Source organism: Ixodes scapularis, unplaced genomic scaffold (genome assembly GCF_016920785.2).
Source record: "Ixodes scapularis isolate PalLabHiFi unplaced genomic scaffold, ASM1692078v2 PGA_scaffold2__306_contigs__length_199485367, whole genome shotgun sequence".
Lineage (NCBI taxonomy): Eukaryota > Metazoa > Arthropoda > Arachnida > Ixodida > Ixodidae > Ixodes > Ixodes scapularis.
This window is the reverse complement of record NW_024609857.1, coordinates 163,445,829-163,462,779: the sequence shown is the minus strand read 5'-3', so window position 1 is coordinate 163,462,779 and position 16,951 is coordinate 163,445,829. Positions and strand designations below refer to the sequence as shown.

General features: G+C 51.4%; 2 protein-coding genes across 2 annotated transcripts in view; one reads left to right on the top strand and one right to left on the bottom strand.

The window, feature by feature from the left end:
* The window catches only part of LOC8033002 (4-coumarate--CoA ligase-like 6), a 74,819-nt gene that overhangs the window by 28,631 nt on the left and 29,237 nt on the right, over nt 1-16,951 (bottom strand). The window lies entirely within an intron of this gene.
* On the top strand, nt 300-3,211 carry LOC120848038. The gene is made up of 3 exons (XM_040219947.1): nt 300-425; nt 2,205-2,281; nt 2,855-3,211. The coding sequence occupies exons 1-3, from the start codon at nt 335-337 to the stop codon at nt 3,113-3,115; spliced, it is 429 nt and encodes a 142-aa protein (XP_040075881.1). The 5' UTR covers nt 300-334; the 3' UTR covers nt 3,116-3,211.

The window sequence follows — 16,951 nt, the reverse complement described above, 5'->3', positions numbered from 1 at the left end:
TACAGAAAATCATGCCCAGCGCGACCAGCAAATTAAATAATCAATTTAAAAGAAAAATATAAATTGATATTATTAGATTTGAGGCCCAGCCTTACTGAGTCCTAATATGGTAACAGTAAGTTGTCATGTAGTTATTATATTATATATTATTATATATATATTATTATATATATATATATATATATATATATATATATGTGTGAAACAAACAGTATGTACAGATCTATCGCACACTAATGTACTTTTGTAAACCTGCCACACTCTACATTCCTTTTTTATTTTCCAGTTAGTACAGGACGTCAAACTGTCATTCGGGAAAGACATCCTGGAAGACATGAAAGCTAAGATGGAGGCGTTTACGGCCTCTACGCTGGTGTTCCTCAAAGGAAAAAACGTCCTTCTGAACTTCGAGGAGCTGCTTGAAGGTACACTTTAGTCAGTGTTTTTGTACTCTACCAAAAGTTTCAGACTGCGGCTGTGCAGAGGTATACTTTCGACCACTAAAAATATGCTGGGTTAACTTACTATTTCATTACGAACTCATGAGCGCTTATCGGCGCCACTCGTTTAAGGCAGGGTTAAATTATAATCGGAGGCAACTTCCTGTGGTGTTTCTGAAGTGAAAACTGCGTGTGCATGGCCTTGATTGGCGTTCAAGATGAAGGGCGTCCTTAACGTTGACTACATTGTCAAAAAAGTTACTTAAGTTACCCTTGACTATAGCGCACTGTCACATATGGTAGTGCAAGCTTGTCAGTGCTATATTTTCAGTAGTAATATAAAACAATTCTTTCCTTTATTTTCTGAAAATAATTTAAAGGAAATATAAGCGACTATAGTCAGTGACGGGTTAAACAAAATCTAAAAGGAGAAAGCCGACGGACGCTTGGATTGGAGATGAGGTTTCTCCTCTCCTCCAAGCTTCTGTCCGCTTCCTCCTCTCCAGTTCGTATATATTATTTTCTTAACCTGTTACTGACTATAGGGCAAGAAGGATTAAACATGGGTAGACGCAACGTTCCTTAAAACATACTTAAAATTCATGTGCATCTACTTTCTCGCAGAAAACTTGAGAGGCCAATCACACCTATTCCCGAAGAGAGCTCGGCGAATGAAAAGGCCAAAGAATGTTTAGAAATATGAATGAAGCGTGAGATGCCACTGACCATGACGTTTCACGTGCTGAGGTCATGCACAGTGTCACACTAGAGATTTTATATTTAGATAGACACATTATTTCAGCTTCTCCATTGGCCGAGTTTCCTCCGTAGATAGCTTTGATCGGTTCCTCGAGTGTTCTGAGGGAAAGTGGAGGCACAGCATTTTCCAAGAGTAGAGAAAATGCGGTGGCCCGTTGGGCGTTGTTTTACGTTTATACATGTATTAATTTAACTCATTGACTTCCAATTTTGTTCCTTTACTACCCCCTGGTTGGAAAGGGAACAGTTGATGATGCGGGGTGTTTTTCGCTTTTACACAGTGTTATAGCGAAGGGGGTTCACACGAGGCTAATAGTAACGAGCCGTTTATCGCTACATGTTCATCCTAACCATCGGCTAAAAAGCGTAGGTTGCTAAAGAAGACAGGAGCAAAGCTTGCTCGTTTTTTATCAGGATCATACCAAGTCACGTGATAGTTCAGGCGCTCCGCGATCTGGCTCGTCATGGCGATAACGAATACACGACACACAGCTTGGGGAGTTTTCTATTAAGTGTGTGATAAAATGCAAAGCCGTTCCACACACACACACAAAAAAAAAGTAGTTGCAGGGGCATTTAGGCAGCGCGAATGAGGTGACCCATATTCAATGAGCAGGTGGTTTTAACTCGAGGGCTCTTTAACGTGCATCGTGCAATATGTACACGAATGCACGCCGTTAGCACACCTGTGCTCACTTCCGTTTATATACATCTTAGATTTTGAGGGATCCACACGCCGTCTCTTCTGGCTTAATGTTGAACAGTCCTGTCATAAATAAATATTTGCAACTGCTGATGTGCTGGCCTCAAAATAGCCCTATTGTTTTGTTGCTGCGATCACATCGTGAGTTTAATTATTAAAGACCGGTTTGGCGAAAGTACATAGAGTATACATTATATATTTATATATATAAAACAACACAATTTGTCAACAAGAGCGAACCTACTATTTCATACCTAGAAAAATCAAACAGCGATTATAATGGCTGCGTATATTTTTTTCAGAGGATCCCGGGAAAGTGGCTCTTCTAAACCTGCCCCTCGTTTTCAATGAAAAGCGGCAGCTTCTTTTCACCACAGAGGTAATTGATGCTGTTCATACATTGCTTTATTAATAAGTGCACGTCATTTTTATTTGTAAAAACATATTCCTAAAGGAGTTATTGCAGAAAACCTATGGATTTTATAAATTTAAGTGAAATGAAAAAGAGCAACCTTTTAACTGTACCAAAACATTTTCTCATGCCTACTTTTCCATATTGGCTGCGGTGGGTCAACCGCTGTGATTTATGGAGCGCGACTATCGAAGGACGACGCCTAAACAACGACTTGGCTCGAAAGCGCAATCTGCGCAGGCAGCATGGCGCTTCGCTTGCTCATTGTCCCTGCGCAGAAAACATTTTCGAACAAAGCCTTTTTTTCACGCTGCGTCATCAGCTGGTCGCGCTCTGTAGATCACAGTGATTGATGCACTAAATGATTTAAAGGAAGTCAGACCCGCGTTTCTGTTTTTGAGCGTAAGGCTAAACGAGAAATATACAATGCTTTGGGAAACCTACAAAATTACAATTGATCTAAAAGCATCGCGAATCAGTACTTCGCAGCATAATTATACCGCGAAAAACTCATGTATTTATATTTTTGCTCTCTTGTAGGAAGTTCGGACACTGACCCCACTGATCCATCTCGAGGGAAATGAATTTGACATCTTTTTGGATGGTGTCCTGACAGTGAGGGGCATCAGAACAACGGTAGAAGCTGTGTGCACATTGCTGGCAGTGTACTATATTTTTGACGTCAAGTACCCGGCGGGTCTAGGGCACACAATGAAGTTTATTGCTCATTTTTTTTTTTGTACTCTCGGAGAGAACATCTCTGTTCCAGTTAAGAGGTTTGTAAACTTTTTAACTGTTTGACTGTTCAAAGGAAACTGTCTTGTTGGCCTGACAGCCATCTCGTCTTAAGTACAACTGTTTCATATTTGTTAGTTCTTTTAATGTGAAGAGAAGAATCAATTTCTGTGACCCTAATAAAGTTTATAAATGGACATGATCTTTTCTTTTCTGCCTGTCACCTGGTTAATTACGTACGGCTATGTCTTGACACTGGCCAGATTGATGTTTGTCAACCTGTCGAAAAGGCCCAGTACTAGCGATTAGTGAACAGTCTACAAGACATTTTGATTGGTAGAAAAAAAAATTCACTTCATAGAGCAAGAACTATAATATACGATTTACAAGAAAAAACAAAAAAACTAGGAATGTGAAAAAAAAATCGATTTGCCATAAAAGTGGTTTACCAATACAAAATATGGTTAACTAAAAATAAAGAAAAGATAATTTCAAGAACTAATATGGGATTTATTAAAAAAACCAAGGGGTTCCGGAAAGAACCTGAAACGAGGTTCATAAAAAAATAACCGAAGAAGGATCCGTAAAGAACCTAGAAATAAAGTTCATTAAGAGCACAAAGAAGGGTTATGGAAAGAACCCCCAATAGGGTTCATTAAAGAACCAATAATGAATACGAAAAGAACCCTAAAATAGGGTTCATTAAGAGCACCAGAACGGGTTCCGCGAAGAACCCAAAATAGGGTTCATCAAGAGCACCGGAAATCGTTCTGGAAAGAACCCGAAATAGGGTTGATTAGGAAGAACCCAAAAAGGATTCTAAAAGAACCCCGAAACAGGGTTCATTAAAAAGAACCAAGAAGCGTTCTGGAAAGAACCCAAAATAGGGTTCATTACAAAGAACCAATAAACGATCCAAAAAGAACCTCAAAATAGGGTTCATTACAAAGAACCAATAAACGATCCAGAAAGAACCCCGAAATAGGGTTCATTAGTAAGAACCCAAAAAGGATTCTAAAAGAACCCCGAAACAGGGTTCATTAAAAAGAACCAGGAAGCGTTCCGGAAAGATCCCAAAATCGGGTTCATTACAAAGAACCAATAAACGATCCAAAAAGAACCTCAAAATAGGGTTCATTAGTAAGAACCCTTTATGTGGGTTCTTTTCTGCACCTTTAAGGGTGCCGCCCATCGGACAAGCGAAAGAACCCTAGAAGGTGCTGGTTGGCACGGTTTTTTCTTAGAGTGTAGGAGTTTATTTATTCTTCCGGTGTTTCGTCAGGGTCCACGCCGTTCACAACGTATTAAGCAAGGTTATATACAAGTGTCAAGCATGCTTGTGCGGGCACAGCGACGTTCGTTGGTGTAGGTATTTCCCGCAGTCCCCGGGGTCGGTTGACCTCCGCAAGGGAATGTACCAAGACGGACGCAGTATTTGCGACCTTGTGAATAGGATATCCTACTGAAAACCCCACTATAACCGTAACTGGAATTCTAACTGGAATTGTTTCTGTAAACCTGAAGTCCAGATTGTAGGCAAAGGAATAATTTCTGAAAACCTGAAGTCTAGATAGCATTCAGATAAATTTCCAGTTCCATAATCCAGATAGCGAAATGTTATACTGGGTTTTTCGGTAGGGTAGCCTTGAAAGCCTTTAGTCTGGAGGCAGGAATCCAAGGCGTGTCGAAGCGCACGATTGAAAGACGTTGAGACTTCGAAGCAGGCTCGAAGCTTGAAAGTTACCTTGTAAAGAGCGGCAGCTGATGAGGCCGACGTTTGTCCAGAGGCAGGGAAGCCCCGCTTAGGCGCTGAGGGCATCATCCCCACTGATCCTCCCGGCGAAAGGTAAGGACAGGCACCTTCCAGGGATGGCAGAATTTTCGCACAAGCCATTCGCAGCTTTGAGTCTATTCTGGTCGATCTGTCAGTAGGATGGCCCCCAGAAACCGGTGGCACCGCTGCCAACAACGCCAGCTGCAGCAGTGTGGCGAGGGGATTCGCTGTTGTGCAGGCCTACCCGTAATCGCTCCACCTTTGCGAGTACAAAGCCGACAGATGCGGCGGAGAGCTGAGCCGCTCTCCCTCGGCCAGGAGTCGCACCGGCAGGAGGGAACTCCTGCCGGTGCGACTCCTGCAAGGAGCCGGGAGTTCCGAGACGCATTGCGGTGCACGAAGACAAGGAGAAAAGAGGCAAAACCCCTAAAGGCGTTGTCTACCGACGAGGTAGACGAGGATCCGTCCTCGTCTACTTCGTTCTAATTTTAGGACCCTTGAGTCGGGGTATATATTTTATCCCTCATCTTGTCTGTGTTCTTCGGTTAGTCATGTCTTTTTTTCCTCTTGGAGAGTGCACCAACTTAATCCTAGTGGTTGTTAAAATCAGATTAAACTTACAAACGATACTACTCATGTCGCTAGCATTGCAGTCCCTCAGCTACCCCAGTTTTCTTACACTGGACCTTCTGTCAAATTTTAACATTGACTGGCATCCACAGATTTGGTCGAGTCAATACGATGGCCCAGATAAGAAGAAGATATATCAAAATGAAAGCTTTCCTCTTGTCACCTCTTCATGGAACTTGTGAGGTCAGCCTTGTAAGAGGCTCACAGGAATCAGCTCTTGCTTTGCAATTCAAACAAAGACAGAAAGTGGTTATCACGGTTCGCCCGAGAGGGGTCGCAAGTGGAATGAAAAGAACGTCAAGTGGCAGAGAAGTTGCTACATTCTATTTACAAAATACAAATACAAACAAAAGCCAAATCAGGAAAATAATTACAACAAAAAAAATAGAAAGAGAAATGGGTTTAACTATGTAGTTCAATGATCGGCAAAGAGGCGTCCCTCAGTCCCTCACAGAGAATGCCCCTGATAGTTCGTCGCGCGGACGAACCGCGAAGAGGTGCAGCTCACCTCGAATCTTGGGCTTGGGAGGTGAAGAGCTTTCGTTGCAGCTTGGGCGTAGCAAGAGACGGGCAAGTCCTGGATCATAGCCATAGACCTCCTTGCGGAGCTCCTCCTCCTACCGAACCTCAGGTTTCGCTGGCCATCCTCTCTCATTAGTTATGAAGTAAAGCTGGTCCCGCGGTCGCTATAAGGATCTCTTGTGGCACACCGTACCTGGTGAACATTTCCACCAGTGCTTCGGCCACGTGCTGGGATCCAATGTTCTTCATCGCTACCGCATCCGGGTATCTCGTAGCCATATCCACCAATGTCAGAATGTACCTGTTTCCCGAGGTCGCGATTGGTATGAAGGGGCCAATTATGCCTATCGCTACTTTCTGAAAGGGCGTCTCGATAGCCGGCATGCTTCCGAAGGGTGCCTTGCCCTGCTTGTCCTTGGGTACTGTGCGTTGACACACATCGCACGACCGAATGTTTCTCTTGACCTCGCTCTGCATACAAGGCCAAAAAAAATTCTTCCGCCTCCAGGTTGAGCGTGTTCTTCATGCCCTGGTGTTCTGACATGATGCTGTCATGCGCTAGAGCCACGACGGCGGTCCTGAACCTTCTCGGGAGTACAAGTTGCTCTACACTTCTGCTGGGTGAATATTCAACGGCCCTGTGTAGCAAACCGTTTTTGAGAAAAACCTGGAACTTCGTCTTACCCTTGTGTTTTCTGGTCGTTTTAACTATCTTGCGGAAACACTTCATGAGAGTTCTATCCTCCTTCTGTTCCATGGCAAGCTCCTCGGTTGTCGCATCGATCACTGCCGCCTACGACACTTTCAAAAATCGCTTTGGTCCTTCCATTTGACCCCCTGCTCCCTTCTCTCTCGCGGACGACACTTCTGCTTGTTTGTCTTCCCGGAGCTCGTCAGTACATTTAAACAATCCCGGTGTCATGCGACCATTGAAGCCGACTTCAACGGCGTTCGGAAGTGCTTCCGGCTTCGACGTTGGCTTGGCCAAAACTTGACCTTGACTCTCTTCGTTTTTATTTTCTCAGTCAGTGTTTGGATCATTGGCCTCCCGCATTTGGGGTATATTCCCAAGTACCAGATCATAGAGAGGGTTACTGACACATTTTGCCGTCACGTTCCCTGTATAGTAGGGTGTTCGTAAAACTATATCCGCCTCGGGCAGATATCGGACCGTGCGGTCTAGCAGAAACACCGGGCCTGACTTTCCTGTTAGGCCCGGTGTTTCCCTTAATACCGTTATCTTGTGCTCCCCGAGACGGCCTTCCACGACCGGAATGTTCTCTACTAAGAACTTTAGAGGTGTTCCCATGGCCGCGTTTACTACCGGGATTTTGTCACCATTAATCAGTGTTACGTAGGAGTCGTCGGGCGCGTCGACAGCCCCTGTTGACGCAGTCACTAAGCACGAGGCTTGCTCCTTCTCGTTCTGCCTTCCCTTGCAGTTTTCCGCCTTATGACCAGCGCGGCCACGATTTCAATACGTCACTGTTTTCTTGCCTTGCGCGTTGCTTCTGCAATTTTCGGCCTTATGTCCAGCCTTCCCACAGATGAAGCAGCGGGCAGCTTTTCGCGTCTCTCCCCTTGCGTGAGTGTCTCCGTTTCCAGCGCCCAGCCTGTTTGTCGCCTCGTCTGACTTTCGCCTGTTTCAGCTCGATAGTTTCTGAGCGTCTAGGAACAGGCCAGCGTTTGCTGCTACGTCTTCCAAAGTCTGACAATCACGCTCTCTAAGAAAGACGGCCAGCTTGCTCGAGCTGGTCAACATGAATTGTTCCACCAGGACCTGGTCTCCTAATTTGCCTCGGAAGTCTGCTCAACCCCAGCTATCTCCAGCCATCGGTCAAAAAATCCTGCCAAATGGGCAGCGAATTGTCCGCGCGTTTAGCCCTTCTCAGGTTCGGCGTTGCGAAACCTCTCGCGGTATCCCTCCTTAGTATACCTAAATCTTTGGAAAAGCGCTAGCTTGACCTTTCCATAATCAAACGCATCTGCCGGTGCCATCCGGCCAACCAAAGACATGCCTCCCCGGTTAAGCATAAGCTTAGTGTTGTGGCCTATTTTTCCAAAGGCCAGCTCAACCCTGTTGCCGTACGCTCGAAGCGCTGCAGATACGAGTCTAGATCATCCCTCCGTTCGTCGAACTGCGAAATTAACTTGTGGGGACTCCCTCGAATCGCTAGGCCTGGCGCTTCCCCGCGCTCGTCTCACACAGTTTCTGCACTTTCACGACTAGTCTCACGTGCGGCGATTCTCAGTTGCAGAATCTCCCTTTCTTCTTCTAATTTAGCGCACTCTTTAGCTAACGTTTTTTCGGCTGCTTCCCGGTCTTCCCCTACGTTATTTCGTTCCTCAGCTCTTTCGCCTCTCACGCGCGCTTTCTCTTCATCAGCCCGAACTCTTTCTTCAGCTACCCATTTCTTTAGCTCGTCCCCAGTATACCCCAGTTCCTTACCTAACGCGATTATTCGTTCTAGCTCCATATTAACACAACGGACTCAGCCTTCCCCTCAACTCTCTCACTTCCCGAGAAAACGCAACTAGGATAATAGGCCTAGACAAATCCTGGCAAGCTCGCCAATTTGTCAGGTTCGATCGGGAAGTTGAGAGATAATCATGGGAACCAGGGCCAGCGGGAGAACTCGAACGTGCTTTACTGTAAGAAGAAAAAAAAAACAGAAAAAAAACAGGAATGCGAATAAAGTGTTGAATAAATGAAATAAATCTTGCATTCAAAAGTAAATATATGTACTGTTAACAAAAATTGTCATCACTCTGCATAGTCACCATGAGATGTGGCGGGTGGATCGTCGTTGGGCGGATCGTCGGAGTATGATGCCCGGCCCGCTGGTGCCCTTCAGACCGAGATGACGATGCCGAGCGCGGTGATCCAAGCCTGGTGGAGTCGATTGCGAGGACGGGACGTAGCCGACCGGTTCAAGTCTGGCGGAGTCGATTTCGAGGACGGGACGTAGCCGACCGGTTCAAGCCTGGCGGAGTCGATAGCGAGGACGGGACGTAGCCGATAGGTTCAATCCTGGCGGAGTCAATCTCGAGGACGGGACATAGCCGACCGGTTCAAGCCTGGCGGAGTCGATTTCGAGGACGGGACGTAGCCGACTGGTTCAAGCCTGGCGGAGTCGATTTCGAGGACGGGACGTAGCCGACCGGTTCAAGCCTGCGGAGTCGATAGCGAGGACGGGACGTAGCCGACCGGTTCAAGTCCGGCGGAGTCGATTTCGAGGACGGGACGTAGCCGACCGGTTCAAGCCTGGCGGAGTCGATAGCGGGGACGGGACGTAGCCGATAGGTTCAATCCTGACGGAGTCAATCTCGAGGACGGGACATAGCCGACCGGTTCAAGTCTGGCGGAGTCGATTTCGAGGACGGGACGTAGCCGACCGGTTCAAACCTGCGGAGTCGATTGCGAGGACGGGACGTAGCCGACTGGTTCAAGCCTGGCGGAGTCGATTTCGAGGACGGGACGTAGCCGACCGGTTCAAGCCTGCGGAGTCGATTGCGAGGACGGGACGTAGCCGACCGGTTCAAGTCTGGCGGAGTCGATAGCTAGGACGGGACGTAGCCGACCGGTTCAAGCCTGCGGAGTCGATAGCGAGGACGGGACGTAGCCGACCGGTTCAAGTCTGGCGGAGTCGATAGCGAGGACGGGACGTAGCCGACCGGTTCAAGCCTGCGGAGTCGATAGCTAGGACGGGACGTAGCCGACCGGTTCAAGTCTGCCGGAGTCGATAGCTAGGACGGGACGTAGCCGACCGGTTCAAGCCTGCGGAGTCGATAGCGAGGACGGGACGTAGCCGACCGGTTCAAGTCTGGTGGAGTCAATAGCGAGGACGGGACGTAGCCGACCGGTTCAAGCCTGCGGAGTCGATTGCGAGGACGGGACGTAGCCGACCGGTTCAAGTCTGGCGGAGTCGATAGCTAGGACGGGACGTAGCCGACCGGTTCAAGCCTGCGGAGTCGATAGCGAGGACGGGACGTAGCCGACCGGTTGAAGTCTGGAGGAGTCGATAGCTAGGACGGGACGTAGCCGACCGGTTCAAGCCTGCGGAGTCGATAGCGAGGACGGGACGTAGCCGACCGGTTCAAGTCTGGCGGAGTCGATAGCGAGGACGGGACGTAGCCGACCGGTTCAAGCCTGCGGAGTCGATAGCGAGGACGGGACGTAGCCGACCGGTTCAAGTCTGGCGGAGTCGATTTCGAGGACGGGACGTAGCCGACCGGTTCAAGCCTGCGGAGTCGATTGCGAGGACGGGACGTAGCCGACCGGTTCAAGTCTGGCGGAGTCGATTTCGAGGACGGGACGTAGCCGACCGGTTCAAGCCTGGCGGAGTCGATAGCGAGGACGGGACGTAGCCGATAGGTTCAATCCTGGCGGAGTCAATCTCGAGGACGGGACATAGCCGACCGGTTCAAGCCTGGCGGAGTCGATTTCGAAGACGGGACGTAGCCGACTGGTTCAAGCCTGGCGGAGTCGATTTCGAGGACGGGACGTAGCCGACCGGTTCAAGCCTGCGGAGTCGATAGCGAGGACGGGACGTAGCCAATCGGTTCAAGCCTGGCGGAGTCGATTTTGTGGACGGGACGTAGCCGACCGGTTCAAGCCTGGTGGAGCCGATTTCGAGGACGGGACATAGCCTACCGGTTCAAGCCTGGCGGAGTCGATTTCGAGGACGGGACGTAGCCGACCGGTTCAAGCCTGGCGGAGTCGATAGCGAGGACGGGACGTAGCCGACCGGTTTAAGCCTGGCGGAGTCGATAGCTAGGACGGGACGTAGCCGACCGGTTCAAGCCTGGCGTAGTCGATAGCGAGGACGGGACGTAGCCGACCGGTTCAAGCCTGGCGGAGTCGATAGCGTGGACGGGACGTAGCCGACCGGTTCAAGCCTGGCGGAGTCGATAGGGGGGACCGGACGTAGCCGACCGGTTCAAGCCTGGCGGAGTCGATTTCGAGGACGGGACGTAGCCGACCGGTTCAAGCCTGGCGGAGTCGATAGCGAGGACGGGACGTAGCCGACCGGTTCGAGCCTGGCGGAGTCGATTTCGAGGACGGGACGTAGCCGACCGGTTCAAGGCTGGCGGAGTCGATTTTGAGGACGGGACGTAGCCGACCGGTTCAAGCCTGGCGGAGTCGATTTCGAGGACGGGACGTAGCCGACCGGTTCAAGCCATGCGGAGTCGATTTCGAGGACGGGACGTAGCCGTCCGGTTCAAGCCTGGCGGACTCGATAGCGAGGACGGGACGTAGCCGACCGGTACAAGCCAGGCGGAGTCGATTTCGAGGACGGGACGTAGCCGACCGGTTCAAGCCTGGCGGAGTCGATAGCGAGGACGGGACGTAGCCGACCGGTTCAAGCCTGGCGGAGTCGATTTCGAGGACGGGACGTAGCCGACCGGTTTAAGCCTGGCGGAGTCGATAGCGAGGACGGGACGTAGCCGACCGGTTCAAGCCTGGCGGAGTCGATAGCGAGGACGGGACGTAGCCGACCGGTTCAAGCCTGGCGGAGTCGATAGCGAGGACGGGACGTAGCCGACCAATTCAAGCTTCCGGAGTCGATTTCGAGGACGGGACGTAGCCGACCGGTTCAAGGCTGGCGGAGTCGATTTTGAGGACGGGACGTAGCCGACCGGTTCAAGCCTGGCGGAGTCGATTTTGAGGACGGGACGTAGCCGACCGGTTCAAGCCATGCGGAGTCGATTTCGAGGACGGGACGTAGCCGTCCGGTTCAAGCCTGGCGGACTCGATAGCGAGGACGGGACGTAGCCGACCGGTTCAAGCCTGGCGGAGTCGATTTCGAGGACAGGACGTAGCCGACCGGTTCAAGCCTGGCGGAGTCGAGTTTGAGGACGGGACGTAGCCGACCGGTTCAAGCCTGGCGGAGTCGATAGCGGGGACGGGACGTAGCCGATAGGTTCAATCCTGACGGAGTCAATCTCGAGGACGGGACATAGCCGACCGGTTCAAGCCTGGCGGAGTCGATTTCGAGGACGGGACGTAGCCGACTGGTTCAAGCCTGGCGGAGTCAATTTCAAGGACGGGACGTAGCCGACCGGTTCAAGCCTGCGGAGTCGATAGCTAGGACGGGAAGTAGCCGACCGGTTCAAGCCTGGCGTAGTCGATAGCGAGGACGGGACGTAGCCGACCGGTTCAAGCCTGGCGGAGTCGATAGCGAGGACGGGACGTAGCCGACCGGTTCAAGCCTGGCGGAGTCGATAGCGAGGACGGGACGTAGCCGCACTCTAAGAAAAAAAGGGTGTAGTCAGGTGCATCAGGCGCTCATGCACCCTTTTCCTGAAAGACGCACCCTCCGTTGCCCAGCCAGTGTGCTTGTACACCGACAATGAGCATCCCCCTCTCCCTTAAAAACATCTAGGTGTACCGATTCACCGCCACGCTAGCCACGCGCCCCGATCAGCTTGTGCTTGGATTCCCCCATGGGGGTCACTCTTTGGGATGGGCAGTTTCTTAGGAAGTATGAAGCTATCGTGTTCCCTCGGTATTGACAGTAGAGTGGACGCTATGCTTGTTTTAGGCCAATCGGGTTTCCGGGTAGGATCACGTGACTACAGTCTCCAAGCTAGAGATAAGGCAGAGCACGGCACCAGTCTGAAGGCCAAGGCCACGGATAGCACCCACTGCACTATTAACTTTGGGTCGAACTTTCAAGAGGATATAAGCGACAAATCCTTTCATTGTTGGGTTGCCCCTGAAGATAAGCCTTTGCGAGGGTGGCCCTTTTGGCCTTGAAGGAGCTTCAATTTTTATACTCATTTCTTTTTATTTCTCTCCCTAAGCTGAAAGCATGGAAGAAGGCGCGCAGTTGCCGGACCAATGAACCGAAGGCTTTTTTTATCCCTCGACTCCTCTGTCTGAGCGCGGATACGGCAGGAGCGTGATCATGTGGTAAAGGTTTCACGGATGACGTAGTAGCTTTTTTCGACCTCGGAATGTCTGCTTCCCGGCCTAGTTGCTTGTGTGCTGTGCTGCGACCAGCGGGGCTGCCGTAGATTTCGCCCGCGACAACGTATTCAAGTGTACCAAGATTTCCAGTGTTTGAAAAGTCCTACGCGTGTATCGGCAGCAGGGGATTTCTTCAAAAAAGCCCAAGGAAGTTATGTGATGTGTTTAGTGTTCGGTTCAGCAAATTACTGCTTCGGACACATCGTGTTGAATCTTCACGGACCCCTTTCTTTTCGTTTTTGTGTTTCTGTGGTTCTGCAGTGCCCGTGTCGACATATATATCGGATTACATATTTCAAGTCCGGTATTTTCATCGTAAGTGCACTGCAGCCTACTCCTTTGCAACAACTGACCGTTCCGTTCCGGATTACCTCTAGAATTAGGCAGTGTCTATTTTCTAGCAGCCGGGAAAATAATTTCCCCGAAATTCTATCGGCAGTCGCCTGCCATTAGCTGTATACAAACATGTGACAACTGCAGGTGGAATACTGACTTTCTTATTCTCCTGGCGTTTTGTGAAAACACGTTTTTGTCGATACACGTTTTGTAGACACGTTTCATCGACACTAACGTTTTATCATCACTCGTTACGCAAAATGCACGCTGTAGGGACATTTTGTCGCGCGTGTGTCTCTGAGGCGCGTGCTCACCGACCCAGCCGACCCGTTCGCGCCGCTTCGTGGCGACAGTCTGCGGCGGCTCATTACAAAAATGTTAGCCCACCTGTCCCACCCATACACGTCACTTCGCGGATACATTTTGGGGCGGCTCATTACAAAAAAAGAAAGGAGAGAAGCTAAAATAGAAAAGCTAATCTGAGCTGTCGATGAAAGGTCGTTCGATGAATTAACGGCGACTGCCGGTGGATATTTGTGGAAATAATTCTACGGGCTGCTGGCAGAATGGACACTACCTAAGACTCACCCCCGGTTCTTGTTTGCTTAGTAACCTTTTCAGTTGTGTAAAAACTTCTTTGTACGTCTTCAGATATCACGGATTGCTTGCAAGTTTGTACTTGTTTACGGAATAGGCTGTCTAATAAACTTCTATGAGATTTGAAAACAATACCGTGTGTCCGTTTACCTGCCTTTTTGCGATCAACGGGGCGCATACATTTTTTACTGTTTTCCTTGATGTCTTAAATAGGTTTATGAAGTTATGAAACGGGTGCATAAAGTGGTGTAACCATGCACCTTCGAATCGGGTGCATCTGTGTTCTCTTCGAATTCAGCGAGTGTAGAAAGAGGTGTAACAGTACACTATTGAACGGGGTGCTCCTGTGTTCTCTTTGAGAGCAGTAGGTGTAGAAAGGAGAGTAATGGTAAACTATTGAGAGGGGTGCGTCTGTGTTCCCTTTGAGTGAAGCGGGTGTATGAAGAGGTGCAATGGTACACCATCGAATGGGGTGCATCTGTGTTCCCTTTGAGTGAAGCGGGTGTAGGAAGAGGTGTAGCCGTACACCATCGAATGGGGTGCACCTGTGTTCCCTTCGAGTGAGATTTCTGTAGAAAAAGGTGTACATGTGCCCCACACCAACGGGTGTACACGTACTCCCATATTTGGGGTGCATTTGTATTCTCCCAAAGGGTGTAGTATATGTGACAAGCACTTACACCACCTATGGGTGTACCCCATGACACCCTTTTTTTTAGAGCGGCCGGTTCAAGCCTGGCGGAGTCGATAGCGTGGACGGGACGTAGCCGACCGGTTCAAGCCTGCGGAGTCGATTTCGAGGACGGGACGTAGCCGACCGGTTCAAGCCTGGCGGAGTCGATAGCGGGGACCGGACGTAGCCGACCGGTTCAAGCCTGGCGGAGTCGATTTCGAGGACAGGACGTAGCCGACCGGTTCAAGCCTGGCGGAGTCAATAGCGAGGACGGGACGTAGCCGACCAGTTCGAGCCTGGCGGAGTCGATAGCGAGGACGGGACGTAGCCGACCAGTTCAAGCCTGGCGGAGTCGATAGCGAGGACGGGACGTAGCCGACCAATTCAAGCTTCCGGAGTAGATTTCGAGGACGGGACGTAGCCGACCGGTTCAAGGCTGGCGGAGTCGATTTTGAGGACGGGACGTAGCCGACCGGTTCAAGCCTGGCGGAGTCGATATTGAGGACGGGACGTAGCCGTCCGGTTCAAGCCTGGCGGACTCGATAGCGAGGACGGGACGTAGCCGGCCGGTACAAGCCAGGCGGAGTCGATTTCGAGGACGGGACGTAGCCGACCGCTTCAAGCCTGGCGGAGTCGATAGCGAGGACGGGACGTAGCCGACCAATTCAAGCCTGGCGGAGTCGATTTCGAGGACGGGACGTAGCCGACCGGTTCAAGCCTGGCGGAGTCGATTTTGAGGACGTGACGTAGCCGACCGGTTCGAGCCTGGCGGAGTCGATTTTGAGGACGGGACATAGCCGACCGGTTCAAGCCTGTGGAGTCGATTTCGAGCACGGGACGTAGCCGACCGGTTCAAGCCTGACGGAGTCGATTTTGAGGACGAGACGTAGCCGACCGGTTCAAGCCTGGCGGAGTCGATTTCGAGGACGGGACGTAGCCGACCGGTTCAAGCCTGCGGAGTCGATTTCTAGGACGGGACGTAGCCGACCGGTTCAAGCCTGCGGAGTCGATTTTGAGGACGGGACGTAGCCGACCGGTTCAGCCTTGCGGAGTCGATTTTGAGGACGGGACATAGCCGACCGGTTCAAGCCTGGCGGACTCGATAGCGAGGACGGGACGTAGCCGGCCGGTACAAGCCAGGCGGAGTCGATTTCGAGGACGGGACGTAGCCGACCGCTTCAAGCCTGGCGGAGTCGATAGCGAGGACGGGACGTAGCCGACCAATTCAAGCCTGGCGGAGTCGATTTCGAGGACGGGACGTAGCCGACCGGTTCAAGCCTGGCGGAGTCGATATTGAGGACGGGACGTAGCCGACCGGTTCAGCCTTGCGGAGTCGATTTCGAGGACGGGACGTAGCCGTCCGGTTCAAGCCTGGCGGAGTCGATAGCGAGGACGGGACGTAGCCGACCAATTCAAGCCTGGCGGAGTCGATTTTGAGGACGGGACGTAGCCGACCGGTTCAGCCTTACGGAGTCGATATTGAGGACGGGACGTAGCCGACCGGTTCAGCCTTGCGGAGTCGATTTCGAGGACGGGACGTAGCCGTCCGATTCAAGCCTGGCGGACTCGATAGCGAGGACGGGACGTAGCCGGCCGGTACAAGCCAGGCGGAGTCGATTTCGAGGACGGGACGTAGCCGACCGCTTCAAGCCTGGCGGAGTCGATAGCGAGGACGGGACGTAGCGGACCAATTCAAGCCTGGCGGAGTCGATTTCGAGGACGGGACGTAGCCGACCGGTTCAAGCCTGGCGGAGTCGATATTGAGGACGGGACGTAGCCGACCGGTTCAGCCTTGCGGAGTTGATTTCGAGGACGGGACGTAGCCGTCCGGTTCAAGCCTGGCGGAGTCGATAGCGAGGACGGGACGTAGCCGACCAATTCAAGCCTGGCGGAGTCGATATTGAGGACGGGACGTAGCCGACCGGTTCAGCCTTGCGGAGTCGATTTCGAGGACGGGACGTAGCCGACCGCTTCAAGCCTGGCGGAGTCGATAGCGAGGACGGGACGTAGCCGACCAATTCAAGCCTGGCGGAGTCGATTTTGAGGACGGGACGTAGCCGACCGGTTCAAGCCTGGCGGAGTCGATATTGAGGACGGGACGTAGCCGACCGGTTCAGCCTTGCGGAGTCGATTTCGAGGACGGGACGTAGCCGTCCGGTTCAAGCCTGGCGGACTCGATAGCGAGGACGGGACGTAGCCGGCCGGTACAAGCCAGGCGGAGTCGATTTCGAGGACGGGACGTAGCCGACCGCTTCAAGCCTGGCGGAGTCGATAGCGAGGACGGGACGTAGCCGACCAATTCAAGCCTGGCGGAGTCGATTTCGAGGACGGGACGTAGCCGACCGGTTCAAGCCTGGCGGAGTCGATTTTGAGGACGTGACGTAGCCGACCGGTTCG